At 42.7% G+C, this 19,751-nt stretch overlaps 1 protein-coding gene across 1 annotated transcript in view; it reads right to left on the bottom strand.

Annotated features, from left to right (window-relative positions):
• Positions 1–941: 941 nt before the first annotated feature.
• The window catches only part of LOC137521440 (probable glutamate receptor), an 81,644-nt gene continuing 62,834 nt past the window's right edge, over positions 942–19,751 (bottom strand). The window contains exons 7-11 of the mRNA XM_068240690.1: positions 19,379–19,476; positions 15,078–15,298; positions 13,526–13,751; positions 12,043–12,290; positions 942–2,900 (exon numbers count right to left, since the gene is read on the bottom strand). Coding sequence (XP_068096791.1) covers positions 2,811–2,900; positions 12,043–12,290; positions 13,526–13,751; positions 15,078–15,298; positions 19,379–19,476 — 883 coding nt within the window. The 3' untranslated portion in view covers positions 942–2,810. The remainder of the gene's footprint in view (positions 2,901–12,042; positions 12,291–13,525; positions 13,752–15,077; positions 15,299–19,378; positions 19,477–19,751) is intronic.

Here is a 19,751-nt window from a genome sequence, read left to right as displayed (position 1 = left end):
ATGAGATAAACAATTGTATGTATCCTACTCCTAAAAATGAACTTTCTAGATATCCCACAGTTTTATTTTATATTTAAATCTACTTTTTAAGTTTTACTGTTTCATTGTCTCTGCTCCATGACACATGCATTGAAGTTTGCCAGAGCTACAATCTATGAACTATTGACTCTTTATCTTTTTCCTGCAGTCAGAAGCCCATTACTGACAGGAAAGTGTTTTATGGCTGTAATTCCTTATCAGTGATGGTTACATTATAGCCCAACCCGGACAGAAACTGTCACTTGTGTTCCTGATATTTAACTCTTTCAGACATAGAAAGGGGACAAACTAGCACAATATAGTTATCCGTGTGCTTGGCACTGTACATACATGTCTATCTCATCATGTCACGTCACCTTGGATGTCCTTTAAAATGAAAATGATCGTGTGCATAATTACAATGTAAAAATAATCACCTATCCATTCAGCAGTGTTAATCTAGTTAGGATTTTGCTCTGCAAAGTGTTTAATACTTATAGTGGTGCAGCCCTTTAAAAGACAATGATGATCACCTGAAATGTTTCCAATGTTCACTTAAAAAAATAATAAAAAAAAGTTTCTCTACCTGAAATTCGGCATTCTGACAGTCCGAGAATGTGTGAGGAAGGGAGGCTGGAGAGAGTACAAACTAATACTAAACAACGGTTTCCAATGGCATGTATGGGTGAATTAAATCCGCAAAATAAGTACCTTAGATCATCTCACTCATAATGGGGAGGAAATTGAAACATCAGTATGGGCTTCTCACTGATTTGCTCACAGAGTCCTATCTGAAGTCAGCGGCTTACTGAGTGAACCCACCAGCACCACCACTTATCAAAGGGGTTCTTTTGCGAAAAAAGTAGGCAGTTAAAAAATGTGACAGATGACAGGTTTTGGGCCAGTCCATCTTTTGGGATTCTCAGGGCTTTCTTTGTTTTCAACAGCATTTTCTGAACAACAGTTTAACTGCCAAAATCGCAAGATACCAGCCGGCCTCCCTAATCACTTGCACACTATTATGTCAGTTAGATTTTGCAACTGTTGTTCAGGAAATGCTGTTGAAAACAAAGAAAGCCCTGAGAATCCCCCTTAAAAAGATGGACTGGCCCAAAAGCTGTCATCTGTCACATTTTTTTAACTGCCTACTTTTTTCCGCGAAAGAACCCCTTTAACCACTTCCGGATTCTCGGAGCGTATATACACGCCCCTGAATCCTGAAGTGTATTCCATGGAAACGGCCGCTCGCCATGTCAGTTCCCGGAGGGTGTCTCCGTGAACACCCTGCGAGCCGATCGGCGGCTCGCAGGGTAAATGTAAACACACGGGGAAGACCTTCCCCGGTGTTTACATGTATACGGCGCTGCTGCGCAGCAGCGCCGTAGAGGAGATCGGTGATCCCCGGCCTCTGATTGGCCGGGGATCACCGGCATCTGATAAGCTAAAGCCTATCCCATCAGGCGCAGGACGGAAATCCGTCCTGCGCCGCTCACAGGGGGAGGGAGAGGGAGGGAAGGAGGCCAGGAAGCGCTGCGGAGGGGGGCTTTGAAGAGCCCCCCCCCGCAAGCGCAAGCAGCCGGCGGCGATCAGACCCCCCCAGCAGGACATCCCCCTAGTGGGGAAAAAAGGGGGGAAGTCTGATCGGCCTGGCTGCTAGCTGATCTGTGCTGTGGGCTGGAGAGCCCACGCAGCACAGATCAGCACAAAATAGCGTGGTAGGGAAGTGGTTAAAGGGACGGCAAAGAAAGTAAGATACTTACCACAGTAAAGGGAAGCCTCTGGATGCACCAGAAGTTTCTCCGATCCTCCACATCTGTCCACTACTGGCCGTGACCTTCTTTGCAGTTGAGCTCCCCTCCATGTATGAGTGTGGCTGCACTGTGCAGGCACCAGTAGGGTTTGCATCTGCACAGCACAGAGCCACTCATGCATGGAAAAAGCCATGCACAAGCGGCTCCATGCTACTGGGCGGGCCGTACTCTGCACCTGCGCAGTGCTGGCACACTTATATACAAAGGGAAGCGTGGCCACAAGCAATAATCAACAATGTAGAATATTGTAAAAACAGTTCCAGCGCAGGAACGAGGGGTATCAGCAAAGCATCTGGACTATCCAGAGGCTTCCCTCTACAGGGGTATCTAACTTTATATTCCTTTAGGCCCCCCTTAAAGTATACCTGACCTCAGTAACTGAGTTTCCTTCAGAAATATAATTATATATTTAGCATTTGTTTGCTGTATAAAGTCAGCAAAGCTGCCTGAGTTTCTTATTCTCATTTGCTTCTCTAGTGTAAATGGCTGTCAGGTGAGCAGCAGAGGCACACATAACCATTTAGATTCTGCAGTAGCTGTCAGACTGCAATAATGTCATATGTCCATGTAAGGAAATTTTCATTTTTCCCATAAAAATAATATGGCAGACCCCTTAAACAGGAACAGCACATTCTGCATCTCTGCCCAACAATGCTAGATGGCACTGTGTACTACTAATATTCTATTATTTAGCTATACGAAATATGGCAGAAATTGGCTCAGGTGGAAGAAAGTTTAGTTTGATTTTCCTTTAAATATGCGTTTAGTTGGACTTGGTCTTTACAGAATAGAAGGGACACAATTCGGAATACTTAGTAGTTTTCATGTAAAACAAACAACCTTTCAGATCACCATAATTACAACTGGTAAAATCACTAGTACAAAAAGGCACCACTACAGAAAGCAGATAATGCTCATTAGCTGCAGATATACACGTGAATACATCTCCTGTTATATGTCATTTTCACCAGGACTCAGGACCTACGGCTGCACTTTTTCCAAGCTCTCTTGATTTGGGGTTTTACCAAAACGGTGGCCCATCTCGTCTGAGAATGCAGAACAGCACGATTTCTGTAACGTATAAAATACATTTATCATTTTATTAGTACCATATTCTATGGCGTTTTCAATAAAATAAGCAGTGTTTCATACATGCAGATAACATCTTCAGATATTGCCACGCCTTCCAGACTCTCTCCCCTATTTTTAGGGCTATTCATAATAATTACTTCTATTTTTAGTCAAGTACATTTTAAAATGCAGAGTGCCCTGTTTGTCAGTTTGAACATTTCATATGTGGTCTTTGTACTAAATGAAATATGGGTCCTTATTCAATTCACTTTTTCACCTAGGAGACACCTTTTCATTTTCTTTGCACTATGCATTTAAAAAAAAAAAGTACTATCATATATATGTTATTTTGAGTATTTTCTTGCTTGCTGGTTGACAAGGTGGAAAAATATCACCTAGGAGAAAAACGTTAATTGCATATGGGCCATAGGGTTTACATGATTTGCAAAATGTTGCATTCTAGTTTGATTTACATTTTTTGGAAATTGGGTTGCGATAACATTAAAAATAGTAATCATACAAGTGATTGAGGGAAACTGAACACACAAGGCTGAGATCAAATCTAGTACAAATAAAGCTACTTGTATTTTGTCACATGCTTTGCAACTTTTTTTGATTCCTGTGCAGCTCATTCCTTTCTCACTTCTGCCCACTGCTGCCAAATAAATGTGAGGGTGTCCTTCCACTTTAAAAAAAAAATCTGTTATGCACAAGCAGTAAACAAGATAAACACCAACTTGAAACAAGTTCCAGAGGAGTAGCATATATGAGTTTCAATTATGCATCATGTGGTTGTTGTTGGCCAATGACTTGCTTTAACTAGATTGTACACTGCCTAAAGGACTACTGAGTTAGTGTTAACCACTTGAGGACCACAGTCTTTCTACCCCTTAACCACTTGCCGACCGCACACTCATACCGTGCGGCGGCAAAGTGGTAGCTGGAGGACCAGCGACGCAGATGTGCATCGCCAGGTACCTCCCTAATTACTCAGGAAAGGCCGCTCGCGCGAGCGGCCGTTTCCTGTTAGATCACGGAGCGGGTCTCCGTGAATAGCCTACAGACTAAATGTAAACGCAGGAGATGTTTGTCTCCTTTGTTTACATTGAACGGCGCTGCTGCTACAGCAGCGCCGTAAGGCAGATCGGCGATCCCCGGCCAATCAGCGGCCGGGGATCGCCGCCATGTGACAGAGGACAGCCTGTCACAGGCTGCACAGGACGGATAGCGTCCTGTGCAGCCCCGATCACCAGGGGTGAGAGGGAGGGGGGAATTTCGCCATGGAGGGGGGCTTTGAGGTGACCCCCCCGCAACACCCAGGCAGGCAGGAGCGATCAGACCCCCCTGCACATCATCCCCATAGGGGGGAAAAAGGGGGGGCGATCTGATCGCTCTGCCTGCAACCTGATCTGTGCTGGGGGCTGCAGAGCCCACCCAGCACAGATCATAAAATAACACGCTGGTCCTTAAGGGGGGGGTAAAGGCTGAGTCCTCAAGTGGTTAAGGACCAGGCACTTTTTTTCCATTCAGACCACTGCAGCTTTTATTGCTCGGTCATACAACCTACCACGTAAATGAATTGTACCTCCTTTTCTTGTCACTAATACAGCTTTCTTTTGGTGCTATTTGATTGCTGCTGCGAGTTTAAGTTTTTATTATATTCATCAAAAAAGACATGAATTTTGTCAAAAAAATGATTTTTTTTTTTACTTTCTGTGCTGACATTTTTCAAATAAAGTAAAATTTCTGTATACATTTTTGTCCAAATTTATTGTGCTACATGTCTTTGATAAAAAAATCCATTCAGTGTATATTTATTGGTTTGGGTAAAAGTTATAGCATTTACAAACTATGGTGCCAAAAGTGAATTTTCCCATTTTGAAGCATCTCTGACTTTTCTGACCACCTGTCATTTTCATGAGGTGCTAAAATTCCAGGATAGTATAAATAACCCCCAAATTACCCCATTTTGGAAAGAAGACATCCCAAAGTATTCACTGAGAGGCATGGTGAGTTCATAGAAGATTTTATTTTTTGTCACAAATTAGCGGAAAATGACACTTTGTGACAAAAAAAAAAAGTTTTCATTTCTTCTAACTTGCGACAAAAAAAAAATGAAATCTGCCACGGACTCACTATGCTCCTCTCTGAATACCTTGAAGTGTCTACTTTCCAAAATGGGGTCATTTGTGGGGTGTGTTTACTGTCCTGGCATTTTGGGGGGTGCCTAATTGTAAGCACCCCTGTAAAGCCTAAAGGTGCTCATTGGACTTTGGGCCCCTTAAAAAAAACTGCCACACATGTGGTATTGCCGTACTCAGGAGAAGTAGTATAATGTGTTTTGGGGTGTATTTTTACACATAGCCATGCTGGGTGGGAGAAATATCTCTGTAAATGACAATGTTTTGATTTTTTTTACACACAATTGTCCATTTACAAAGATATTTCTCCCACCCAGCATGGGTATGTGTAAAAATACACCCCAAAACACATTATACTACTTCTCCTGAGTACGGTGATACCACATGTGTGGCACTTTTTTGCACCCTAACTGCGCTAAGGGGCCCAAAGTCCAATGAGTACCTTTAGGATTTCACAGGTCATTTTGCGACATTTGGTTTCAAGACTACTCCTCACGGTTTAGGGCCCCTAAAATGCCAGGGCAGTATAGGAACCCCACAAATGACCCAATTTTAGAAAGAAGACACTCCAAGGTATTCCGTTAGGAGTATGGTGAGTTCATAGAAGATTTCTTTTTGTCACAAGTTAGCGGAAATTGATTTTAATTGTTTTTTTTTCACAAAGTGTCATTTTCCGCTAACTTGTGAAAAAAAATAAAATCTATGAACTCACCATACTCCTAACGGAATACCTTGGGGTGTCTTCTTTCTAAAATGGGGTCATTTGTGGGGTTCCTATACTGCCCTGGCATTTTAGGGGCCCTAAACCGTGAGGAGTAGTCTTGAAACCAAATGTCGCAAAATGACCTGTGAAATCCTAAAGGTACTCATTGGACTTTGGCCCCCTTAGCGCACTTAGGGTGCAAAAAAGTGCCACACATGTGGTACCGCCGTACTCAGGAGAAGTAGTATAATGTGGTTTGGGGTGTATTTTTACACATACCCATGCTGGGTGGGAGAAATATCTCTGTAAATGACAATTTTTTTATTTTGTTTACACACAATTGTCCATTTACAGAGAGATTTCTCCCACCCAGCATGGGTATGTATAAAAATACACCCCAAAACACATTATACTACTTCTTCTGAGTACGGCGATACCAAATGTGTGACACTTTTTTTGCAACCTAGGTGCGCTAAGGGGCCTAACGTCCTATTCACAGGTCATTTTGAGGCATTTGGATTCTAGACTACTCCTCACGGTTTAGGGCCCCTAAAATGCCAGGGCAGTATAGGAACCTCACAAGTGACCCCATTTTAGAAAGAAGATACCCCAAGGTATTCCGTTAGGAGTATGGTGAGTTCATAGAAGATTTTATTTTTTTGTCACAAGTTAGCGGAAAATGACACTTTGTGAAAAAAAAACCTATTAAAATCAATTTCCGCTAACTTGTGACAAAAAAAAAAATGGGTGGCAGTGACAGGGGGTGATGGGTGATTGACAGGTGATCAGTGGGTTATTACAGGGAAGAACAGATGTAAATAATGCACTGGTGAATTAATAAGGGGGGGTCTGAGGGCAATCTGAGCGTGTGGGCGGGTGATTGGGTGCCCGCAAGGGGCAGATTAGGGTCTAATCTGATGGGTAACAGTGACAGGTGGTGATAGGGGGTGATTGATGGGTGATTGATGGGTAATTAGTGGGTGTTTAGAGGAGAGAACAGATGTAAACAATGCACTTGAGAGGTGATCTGACGTCGGATCTGCGGGCGATCTGATGGTGTGGGTGGGTGATCAGATTGCCCGCAAGGGGCAGGTTAGGGGCTAATTGATGGGTGGCAGTGACAGGGGGTGATTGATGGGTGATTGACAGGTGATCAGTGGGTTATTACAGGGGGGATAGAGGAATACAGTACATGGGGGGGGGGGGGCTCTGGGGGGAATCTGAGGGGTGGGAGGGGGGTGATCAGGAGGGAGCAGGGGGCAGTTTAGGGCATAAAAAAAATTAGCGTTGACAGATAGTGACAGGGAGTGATTGATGGGTGATTAGGGGGGTGATTGGGTGCAAACAGTGGTCTGGGGGGTGGGCAGGGAGGGGGTCTGAGGGGTGCTGTGGGCGATCAGAGGGAAGGGGGGGGAAGATCGGTGTGCTTGGGTGCAGACTAGGGTGGCTGCAGCCTGCCCTGGTGGTCCCTCGGACACTGGGACCACCAGGGCAGGAGGCAGCCTGTATAATAGGCTTTGTATACATTACAAAGCCTATTATACATTTAGTTACCGGCAATCAGGCAGCTAGTAACCCGCCGGCGCTTCCGAACGGCCGGCGGGTTACAGCACGATGGGGGCAGAGCCTGTCGCCGGCGGCTGATTGCGTCACAAATGATGCGATCACCGCATAACCACGCCCGCCGCCACCCCCGCCGATGGGCGTATTGCGGTCGTTTAGGCCCAGTCTTTGCCGCCGCCCATCGGCTGGGGGCGGTCCTCAAGTGGTTAAAGGATACCTGAAGTGACATGTGACATGATTAGATAGACATGTGTATGTACAGTGCCTAGTACACAAATAGCTATGCTGTGTTCCTTTTTTTCTTTCTCTGCCTGAAAGAGGTAAATATCAGGTATGTAAGTGGCTGACTCAGTCTTGACTCAGACAGGAAGTGACTACTGTCTGACCCTCACTGATAAGACATTCCAAGAGAGCAAGAAAGAGATAAAAAGTGGAATTTTTTATCAGTGAGGGTCACACTGTAGTCACTTCCTGTCTGAGTCAGGACTGAGTCAGTCACTTACATACCTGATATTTAACTCTTTCAGGCAGAGAAAGAAAAAAAGGAACTCAGCATAGTTATTTGTGAGCTAGGCACTCTATATACCCATGTTTATCTCATCATGTCACATGTAACTTATTCCATTATCCATTAAGTGAAACATATAGGGTATGTACAAATTTATTAACATATACACATATTCATATATGTGTTAAAAAGTACAATCACAACTGCATGAAATACATTAGATATGTCGACCTAAAGGATGCAACATGCTGTGAGTTGTTTACCTCAAATGCAGAAACACTTTTGATGAGAATGAGCCCATTACATAACATAGGCAGGGAAATATGTGTAGTATAAATTACCCGAAAACCTACATTCTTTAAGGGCAGGAATACGCTAGGCAGAATCGCATGAGTTTTCCCCATAGCACATAGTGGTAAACGCATACGCGATTCTGCCTAGTGTATTCCTACCCTAAAGAGGAGCTGCAATGACATAAATAAGAATGCAGTAAATTATTCAAGATACCCATTTTTATGTTCATTCTCCTGGTTTTAGCACCAGAAACACTTCCTGTAGCTGTATATTTCTGTACATTGGTACATAAGCCCCACTCTCCCACAGAGGCTAGTCCTAGGCTGTTTATCATGCAGAACACCCCTCTCCCCAGCTATGTTTTTGTACTGGCTTTGGAGTGCTCAGTAACTGAACATTCCGCAGAGATCACCTGACATGCTGCCTGTGATAAATTTCAAAATGTAAATCAGGGAGAGAAAAGATTTTACACTTGGCAAACACTGACAAAATAATTTATAAAGTAATACTATAAAAAAACGCAATTTCATTCAGTATGTTATTTTGGTTACAGTTCCCCTTTATTTAGCCATGGTGCTGCAAAACAGGTCATGGTGTATGGCTTCTCTGTTAAAGTGGTATTCTCACCATAAAAATCAAATTTCAACAGCAACTGGTCTGAGTGTATTAAGTGATAAAGATGCTAATCCTGCATACAAAACTTGCGAAACTTTTTCTGCAGTTATGATTTAGAGTTATCACATACTTTAGGAGCACTGGCCCTTTAGTAGTCAGTGCCAAACAGTTGAATGCAGGGGGATTCTTTTTATATATAATATATTCCTCCTCTTCCATTTATTTCCCAGCCTAGCCTATCTGAAACATGATTCCCTGCTCACGTGTGTTTACAAGCAAGGCTGAGGTGACTCAGCGATTGGAGGAGAAAAAAAAAAAGAAAGTGCAGTTCCTAGTATACACATCAGTGGGTGTGTCTGAAGACTCTGGGAGGAGGGCAGCTAATGAATACACAATGAGCAAAAGAAGTGAGGGGGGGGGGGAGAAACAAGAGTCAGGGAGGATATGTTGTTAGTAGAAGTAGTATTTATCTACTTATATATGTGTTTTTTATTTCTAGGTTAGCATGGGTGTCGCTTGTTTTTTAAGATAAATGGAAAGCTGGATGAAAAATAAGCTTGGCTCTAGCAGTTTATATACAGTAGAATAAAAATATAGCTTTCCTTATCAGTTTTTATACATGTTTTTATAAGGCAAAATGGAACAGCAGATTGGTATGCGTAATTATCTGGGGGCGATTTCCAGTCAGCGCACACCATGTGCGCTGAAGCAGAAGGAAATCCCCACAGTCACAGAAGCAAAGTACCCAGTATATATTTGTAGAGGAGAATTCCAACCAGCAGATGGAGCTGTGGAGTACAGAGGAATAAGTCCTCTGTACAGCCACAGATGCCAGATTGAAATTGTACGATTAAGCAAGACTGGACAACAAAGTAGCAACTCAGAAGAAAGCAAGAACTGAGACAGACTATGTGAATGTCTACCAAACTAGTCGCCACCCAGCGACGGTAGACATATCACATCAGAACAGACCAGAGTGAGAAAGCTAATCGCAAGAGAGGCGATTGCTATCAGCAACACAAGACTGAGCAAAGACAGAGCATGAATTGAGTAAGGAAGACACAGCAAATAATTACAATCTGAACGCCAAGGAAAATAACAAATGAACTGGCTAAACGCGGTCACCGCACGTTATGCGCAACAGTAACAAAACGTACCAACCCTGACTAAAACGGAGAACAAAGACAAACAGCAGGAACCCTTGCTAATCAGTTGTCTCACACCAGACAACAGCAAACGTTCGTTCCAGACAAAACAGACTGAAGGAGTAACCAGTAGCAGCCGCAGCTAAGGTTATACTCCAAGATTCAGACAAGGAAGATCCACCACCTCTAACGCTAGGGCGAATGCGATCCAGGAACAGGACAGGACGATTTACTATCTGCCACCGCAGGAGATAGTACAATCGCAAGAATAGGACAAGACAAAACAAGACTTAGGCAGTACAAATAATATACAACCTGACTGCACTAGGAGGAGTGCAAAATGCACTCCCCAAGAATTAACTACTCTAGAACATTCGCAATAAGGTACAAAGAGGCTGAGGCTCTAAAGTCAGTCTTCACCAAACAAAACCTATGACGAGCAAGGAATTCTGGGAGGAAGTGACATTCATACTGGAAACCTTCAAAGAAAGCAGACAAGCCGATTGCAAGATAAGTAGATGCAAATCAGTCAGCCTTGCAAACTGAGAAAAAGGCCTCTTTTCCCTGGACTGAACTATGCAACCTGCATAGTAAACAAAACAGTCCAGGGAATCAAGGCCAGCAGAGCGGATTCTGACATCATGCACAAGAAAATACGGCAAAACATAAAGGAATACATTAAAGAAAAAGTCCATATCTCTTTGGTCCAATGTGTGTTTATTTTTATTTTTTTTTAATCTTTGGTTATGTAATACCTTAGGAAACGGAGAAGTCACATGAATGATAAAGCTGTCTACTGGGGAACCTTATTATAGCCTGTGGGTTGGGAGGTGGGGGTTCAAACCTTCGACAGTGATCACATGATACAGCAGTCTAGTCTACAGTGGCCGCCAACTCCCAACCGGCAAGGGATCCGCCCGTCCATCAACTCGCCCTGCGATGGCCGGTTGCATTGTCTGTCCGCCGTGTCACGCATGCAAAGCTCCATCGTACCCCCCATATAGCAACAGGCAGGGCCGGCGCTACCATAGAGGCAAAGGAGGCAGCTGCCCCAGGGCCCCAGAGCTTGTAGGGGCCCCCAGTGGCTACAAGAGGGGAAAAAAATTAAAATCGACCTTACAGTTTTTGAGAAAATCGATTTTAAAGATTCAAAGGAAAAAAAATACACATTTAAAAACCAGTCGACTTCAATGGTTAATAGCAAATCCACCTTAAATTCTAGAAAGCCTAAATTTGCAGGATATGTTAAGGAGATCATTGGGAATAAGAGGAAAAAACAATTTTTCAAAAAGATCTTATAGTTTTTGAGAAAATCGATTTTAAAGTTTCGAAGGAAAAAAGTATACTTTTAAATGCGGTAAATGTCACTTTTAGTACCTAACGGTAGTGTAATTATACATGTACCAAAAGAAAGAGCAATAAATTTCCTGACGGGATTTCCAGGGGGTCTATACGCAGCCACAGCGCTTTGGCCAGGGATCGCTATACAGCCGCAATATGGCTGTATGAAGATCCCTGGCATTTTTTTCCTATTTTCCCAAAAAAAATTTATGTTTAGAGTGTGGGAAATTTTTTTTTTTAATTATGTGGGGTCCCCCCTCCTGAAACTTTTTAACCCCTTGTCCCCCATGCAGGCTGGGGTAGCCAGAATGTGGAACTCCGACCGATTGGGGCTTCAAACCCTGACTATACCAGCTGCAAAAAAGGTCCCAATTTTTGCTCTGGGGTATCTGTTGGGGGGGCCCCCCAGGTTTATTTTGCCCTGGGGCCCCATTGTTGCTTAAACCGGCCCTGGCAACAGGACATGTCGTCAGCTACATAGCTGTAGCCGACATGTGCATCTGTGCATGCCCGCCAGCGATGATGCCCTAGAGGATCTGGTACTGATCTTCAACAGGTGACAATGTCTAGATATGCGTATGCACCTTTAGGGCCTGAGCCCACTAATGCAGTTGTGTCTGCTTTTCAGCATCTGTAACATTGATGCGTTGCTAAAAAACAGACACAAATGTGTTAGTGGGCTCAGGCCCTTCATAACATTTTGCCACAAAACTATTGCATTCAAGAGAAATGTGAGAGAAATTGCTATGTTTGCATTTTGTAACTTATGGTTGATTAAAAATACACAAAATCATAGTGCTTTTTTTCACATTCACTGCTGCATAATACCCACCTTCTCTTGATTTGCACTGCTCTTTGATTTACACACTAACTCAATTATAGAGATGATCAGTGCCAGACCCAGGCCAATGCCCAGAATAAGGAAGATGCCTCCGAGAGTGTGAGGTTGTACAGGCACCCAGTCTCCTTGGGTTTGTGCAGAACAGGTGTTTTCCCACCACTTTTGACGTAGATATTCCAGATTTCCTGATTCAAACTGCTCCAAAATGGCAATAGTCAGAGGTCTGATGAGGGGAGAATCTGCAGAAACATGAAAACATTGATGATGATAAGTCATAAACATAGCTTTGATTCAATAGCATTGTTCTTTAAAAAACATTAACATGATTGTGCAGTTTCCCCTAAGCCAGATTTCCTGTTCGTAGAGGATATTGCTGCGGTTGTGGATTTATTTTGTATGCTAACTTGTTACTTGCTGGAGTTGTGGGGTGCCACTGCCAGTACTCTGTATGATATGCCCTTTGGACTCACTCTATTGCCTACTTGTCCTGTTCATTAGGTTCAAAACACTGTGTGTTGTGTTTGTTGCGATGTTGTTTATATCTTAATACAAAAACTGAAAAAGATGTAAAGTAAAAAAAAACAAAAAACATTAACATGATCTCTGACCAGATGCATAAGTTGGAGTTTTTTCAGGAAAAGTAAGAAATGTAGGGGGGCTCAAGTCGCGCCACTTCGGCTCTTCTACGCATGTGCAGGGGGGCCACGCATGTGCAGAAGAGACCGAGTGGCACGAATCAGCCAGATTACTAGAACCGCTAGCAGGGCAACAGAGGCACTCGGGAGGAAGGCGAGGGACTCAGCGGTATCAAATTTTTTACATTTGTCATTTCAAGTACACTTTAAAGCACACTTGAAGTGACATGCCATAATAATAAACATAGGTACATACAGTACTAGCCATAGTAAGAAATTGTCTGATGTCCCTTTCTGTTTTCCAGTACAGAAAGAGTTAAACCACACTGGAGATTGTTATATATGTGAATGAGATTGTTGAACAGCTTGTCAACCTTAGACCATTCCAGCTGTCATTTTGCTCTCCTAAGGTCTGACAGCACTGTGCAAAGCAATGGCACCCGATTAACGATCAGCAGAACTCTGTCTCTACCATCCCAAAGAATTATGCACATTTTACCGGTTTCTGCATCTTGAAAATGGACCACTTAAATCAGCTTTATTCATGGCCCATTTTTAAGCTGCATACATTTTCCTAAAATCTGCATAATTCTATATGAACTCAGAATTATTTGCATCTCATTGAGGATGTGATCACATAAAGTTGATGTAAAGACAATTCAGTGACTGATACTGGTTGTTTTTAAAATGCATATAGTAATTTTCTGAATAGAAACTGAATTCAGTTACTAATCAGAAAATGATTATTTGCATTTTAAACTTTTACTGGTGTTTGTTTTCTTATACTTGCCCAGAGATGAGTGTTAAGACATGTTTACAGTGCACAGACAGCGCAATACCTAATTCTGCTGCAATGCCGTATCCTCTGCCTCCGATCACTTCTGGGACACGAACAAGGTCACAGTGCTTGGCTACAACAAAGTCCTGGCTGATGGACTCTCCTAGGTAGGCGTAGTTTGACTTTCTCACTCGTTGTACTCCTTCAGAAAAAGATTTCACAAGTACCTGATCCTTCTTCTTATCCATGTACTCGTAAATCATGCGGTATGTTGGATTCTTGGAATTCTGCATTGACATTAACATGCATAAAATATTTCAATACTTCCACAAATCCATTATAGACTCCAGATTAGATGTACTAGATAATGTTCAACTACAATAATTTGTGGGTGCTGAAAGTTCTATTAAAGAACAATAGTCAGTATAAAAATATAAGTCCAGTCTATTACTATTTGAGGATTTCCTTATAAGTGCCTTCTTGTCCATGCCAATGGCATCGCAAATCCAAGCTTAGATCCCTCTGCTTATGATGCAATTCAAATAGTAGTAGTGTTCTATGCACCTCGCTCCTGACTTTGGAGATAACGTGTCATGAAAGAAATATGGAAGCTGCCATTTCTTAATTTGTTAAACAAGTAAACTGTGTTTTGAATTTTTGTTTTGAGCTTCACAGACATGGAACAAGCCTGCAGCAAGTATACAATGTACCCATCAACGATACAATCTACATTGCATAATCTTACCAAATCTATGGTTGCCCATACATCACATCACTTGATTTTTTAAGGCCGGTTGCACTTAAATCTGATAATTTTATTGGATTGGAGGAGAATTGATACCACAACATGGCCACCTGATCATTCTATTGATCGATTTCTGGACTAAATCTGTTAAAAGGATCAATTGGTAATGCTGGAAAATATCTGTTGCAAGGGCTCGATCATGTGCATGGCAGTAACAATATTCGATATTGAGACTACTGGTGGACCCCTAGTCGGTGTCCCCCAAGGGTAATAAGTGTCCCCCATGTGCAGTGTTGAAGGCTCACTAGTCACGCCAGTGCGAATCCTGGCCTACTCCAGTGTCCAGCGTCACCGTGAGCGCCTGTACCATCTGGCAATGGCGCATGAAGTGATACCATGCTGGACACCAGAGGAGGCTAGGATTTGCTAAGGCTTGTGACAGGTGAACTTTCAACACTGCAAACAGGCACGAGGGTTCAAATATACACTTGTGGGGCATCAGCACGATGAATATATAGGAAATCAGTGTGCAGTATATGGACAATTAGTAATCTGAAGCACTTCATTCCTTCTCAATCAGGACAGCAGTGCCACCTCTTCCCTTCTGCTGTGCAAGTCAAATTAAACACTGCTGCTCTCCTGCCACCACCCTCCTCACTCACCGCCAGACTGCTCACACAGCACAACAAGCTGCTTTTCCCCAATGATGACCTCTTCACCTCACTCTCCTCTTACTTCTCCTCCTACTCTAACTGCATGTTGTTAGTGTAAACACAAATCAAACATACTGCCCCTGTACTCTCTACCGCCTGATGCAAATGTTTCACCTTGCTTCATGAGAGAACCGGCACTGCTTGTCAGAACTTACCTTAAAGAAATTAAAGGTGGAAGAGTTTCTCAATGTCCCAAACTCAATCTTATCTTGCTTCAGCAAGTCCTCAAATGACTGTATGTTTGGAGCACTGTTGGTATTGTTGTTTATGTATGATGCAAAGCTTCCAATATATGCAGCCAGCAGAGTGATCGAAAAGAGCCACCAAATCACAGCGATGATTCGGGCAGAGAGAGCTTTGGGTTGAGGCTCAGCACCTACAGAGAGAAGATTTGAGCTGGTCATCTGTTCTACATGCAAATCCGAAATATTCATAAAAGCTGACCCAGTTAAACATATGAATGAAACAAGCCAATAACTTGCTCAAATATTTAATCAAGAAGATGATTCCAAGTTACTCATTCTTATGCAGGAAAACAATGTGACTCTTCGTCTTCAGTAATTTGCATGTCCACCTTGGATAGCAATATCATTGCAACTAAACCTTTCTGAAAGCCAATAATCACTCTTGCACATCTGCCTAGAGCAGGGGTATCAACCTCAAATACACTGTGGGCCGAAATTGAAAACTGGGACCAAGTCATGGGCCAACCTAAATGTCCAGTGACCATCTCCCTCACAGTTTGCTAATGTCTAGTTCTACACACTGTGCCACACTGAGCCCCAGCAGGCCGTGGAGTCAAATTGCCGTGCATGACAGCATGTGGCCAGCCTTGGGGAGCGCTGCTCACCTAAGATCCGCCCCTCCCTCCCTTGGTACGTCCTATTGACTTGTGCCACCCCTATTGCAATCCCTTCAACCCCCCCTCCCCACGACTTCATAGTTTCAGTGCTTAGGTATATAGGCTTAGTGCTCAGGTCTGCACAGGCCAAATATAATACAAATTGGGGAAACCACTTGTGGGTCAAATTTAATGTTACTGTAGGACAGGTGTGATCAGAGGACCAGAGTTTGATATGTATGGCTTATTTTGCCCATACACGGTACAATAAAAAATGTTTGATTTTCCCATTTATTCGATCAAAATGATTGTATCAAATGAAAGTCAAAAATAATAATTATTTTCGATCAAGAAAAATGAACGATTATCCTGTTTTTTCAATAAAAATCCGACCAGACATGTTGGAAAAAATCTTTATTTTCGGTCTAACAGAGTAATCGAACAAAATTATCTAACCGAAAAAAATAGAAATAAAAATTGTACCATGTGTGGGCACCATTAGAGGGATTGGAGACCTTTGAAGCATGAACTGCCAACTTTAAGTCCTTACACCACAGATTAAGGTATACATATCAGTGCTGGGCCGAAATTACGCATTAGCGTAATTACGCATCGTAATTCACTACAAATGCACCGTAAGCGTTACGTGTAAGGTTACGGTATTACGCGTAATTAATTACGCGTAGACCATGGGTTACGTTTTTACGCGTAACAAATTACTCGTAAGACAGTAAACTCCCATTGAAATTACACAGTCTGCCGTAATCGCGTAATATTACGCTCCCGTATAATATAAAAAAGCCGCCGACTTTAAGGGTTCTGATTTGAAGGAACCCCATTGGTCTGCTAAGGACCAATGGGGCTCCTTGGAGCCCAAATACAAAGATGCTTTCGAGAGCTCTGAGCTATAGCTCAGAGCTCTGTCGGGTGAAGGGACGCTAAGTCCCCGTTGGCTCCGCTGCCCTCCCCGCCTCTCCCACATGTCACCTATATACATGCTGGCACCCATGGGTGCCAGCATGTATATGGGTGACAGGTGTGGGCGGAGTGGACGGCGGGAGCCGGCGGGGACTTAGCGTGTATGCGGCGGCCGGCGGGTGAGCGGCGAGTGACGTCGGGTGCGGTGGTGTTACAAAGTAACAAAGTTGTTACATTGTAATAACTTTGTTACATTGTAACTGATTAGTATATTTCCGAGGATATTGCGTGGGAACTGGCTTTTAAAGGGACAGGTAAGTATTAATGGTTAATTAAGAATATTAAAGGACTTTTTTCGTGGTTATGTTTTTTGTTCAATTAAAATACTTTTTCTATGTGTTTGTGTGTTTATTTACTTTTAACTCTTGAAGGAAATGGGTAAGGGGTACAAGTACCTCTATACTCATTTCTCCTGGGAGGGGGGGTGGGCATCTGGGGGACCCCTTTTTAAAGTGGACTCCCAGATGCCACCATGAACCCCGCCCCCAGGAAATCGCGGCCTCCACCTCCATCGCCCATCGGAGTTGGAGAAGAGCCCCTTGTCCTTGGATTGGACAAGGGCTCGGAGGGGGAGGGGAAAGCTTGGCTGCCCCTCCCCTTCCGAGACCCCCCAATCCATGGACCATGCGGGCTGGTATAGTCAGGGTGCGGAGCCCCACGCGGCCGGTGCTCCGCATTCTGGCTATCCCAGTCTGCATGGGGGACAAGGGGTTAAAGAGGTCTGGGAGGGGGGACCCCACGTCGTTTTTTTTTCAATATTTCCCACACTCAGAACGAAGTAAGTAAAACTCTTCCCACTTGGGGGAATCTATGAAAATAAAACACTATTGTTACCTGTGCAAAAAAAACTGACATTTTCCGCATTTAAAAGACATTTTTGTCCTTGAAACTTAAAAATCGATTTTCTCAAAAACTATAAGGTCTTTTTGAAAAAAAAATTTTCCTCTTATTCCCACTGATCCCCTTAATATACCCTGTGAATTTGGTGTTTCTAAATTTTAAGCAGGCTTTGCTATTAACCGTTAAAGTCGGCGGGTTTTTAAATGTATATATTTTTCCTTTGAAACTTTAACATCGATTTTCTCAAAAACTATAAGGTCTTTTTGAAAAAAATTTTTTCCTCTTATTCCTTCTGATCTCCTTAATATATTCTCCAAATTTGAGGCTCTTAGCACTTAAGGGGGCTTTGCTATTAACCCTTAAAGTCGGCGGCTACCTAACATTGATCCATGCGTCAACTTTTCCGCTTGGCAGCATGACCTTACGCATTAATTGCTAGTAGGAATTTACGCGTAAGCCTATAACGTAACAACCTGAATTACGGTATTCTTACGCGTAGTTGCGTAAGGGCAATGCGTAATTACAGACATGTACCGAAATTGATTGTCTATGCCGTAAGCGTAATTTCGTAATGCGTAATAGCGTAAAATTACGCGTAATGATCCGTAAGCGTAGCTTTTTCCATTACGACCAGCACTGATACATATTGACACAACATTCCAACACAACTTTTTCTGCTTCAACCATTCTTTGGCAGAATGACTTGCATGTTCAGGGTCACTGCCTTGCTGCAGGAACCAGGTTTTTTTGGGCTTCAAGTTCACATCTCATTTTTTTTCTTTTTCTCATATTTTTGATGGGTTGCAGTGTTGTTTTTGAATGGCTCTGTCCTTTTCCTCACATCTCTGTCATGCACACCATTGTTGTTCAGTGTTTGCTGTAATGGCGGTATACACATACCGGTACCTGTGTGCTTCACACTAGGTGGCTAATAGGTATGCCAAGTGCTTCTATACCTCCTCCCTCCTGCTTCAGAGAGCATTTTTTATAGTGAAAATCATGGAGCTCTGTTCCCATTACTTTGTGCTGCAGTATTGGTGCACCAAACATCACAGAACAAACTCATAGGAAAAATGGATTTACTATTTCAATTTTGTAGCTGAAACAAGCCTTTATGCTAATTGTCTCAGAAATTAACTTAGAATGTAATTAAATTAGAAGTTCCCCCAATTATGCCACAAAAACATATGTATTTTTGTATCTTATCCCACTAACAGATATAAGGGAAATACATTGGATTCATTCCATCCTCAATATCTCACTCTTCTATGAACAGATCATGTTTTATGCCATTGTTTATGTAGAAACACTAAAAAGTCAAAAAAGTTTAAAAAACATGAAAGCACCACTGTTACTGTATGTTCTGTTCAGGGGCGTAACTAAAACCATGGGGGCCCCAGAAAAAAGCTTAGAAGGTTTTTCACAAAAGTTCAAACCCCTTCCTCCGTGTTGACCATCATGGACAGGAAGACCATCTGCCATATAAAAAGTGTGGCTACCATGACTCCCCATAACAGCTGTGGCCACAACAAGTACTTTGGACAGCTGTCCCGTGTGTTGGAAAAACGAAGAACAAGAAATTGCCCCCCCCCCCACACCCCTTCATCCCTGTGCCCCCTGCGACTGCAAGAGCTGCTCCCCCTTGAGTTACGCACATATGGTTCTTTTGTACATAATGCTAGTAAAATACAAGTTCACTGTGTTTTATGTGAATGGCTCTTAATATTGTCTGGTTGAATAGATGCTGCTAAATGAAAGGTGTGTACTGCTATCAGTAGAGTACAACTATGTCGTTACCTTGCAGTGTGAATGCTCCAATTCCATACCAAAGACTGTTCAGAAAAGTGAATTTATTCTGTTCGTTGGAGGGGTCAGTCCACTCACAAGGGCTTAGCCTGAGAAAAAACACAATGTCAAAATGAGATTACCAAACCAAAACTGATAATTCCAGTCTTTGTGCCTGCCGTGGCATGCTAAGAATAAAACTGAATTTCCGTGTTTGCAAATGCTGTGAACATAAGCAGTACTGCATAATAATATAAATATGTACAACTATACTAAACAACTTCTGTAACGTGTTAAAATTGTCTTTCCTTTTCAGCTCGTCTTTCCATTTCACCCAGCTCTCAATTTTCAAAACTGTTTTTTAAAACTAAGATCAGAGTGCACT

This window comes from Hyperolius riggenbachi, chromosome 6, assembly GCF_040937935.1.
Source record: "Hyperolius riggenbachi isolate aHypRig1 chromosome 6, aHypRig1.pri, whole genome shotgun sequence".
Lineage (NCBI taxonomy): Eukaryota > Metazoa > Chordata > Amphibia > Anura > Hyperoliidae > Hyperolius > Hyperolius riggenbachi.
Note: the sequence above shows the minus strand (reverse complement) of the source record. Positions and strands in the feature narration are given on the sequence as shown.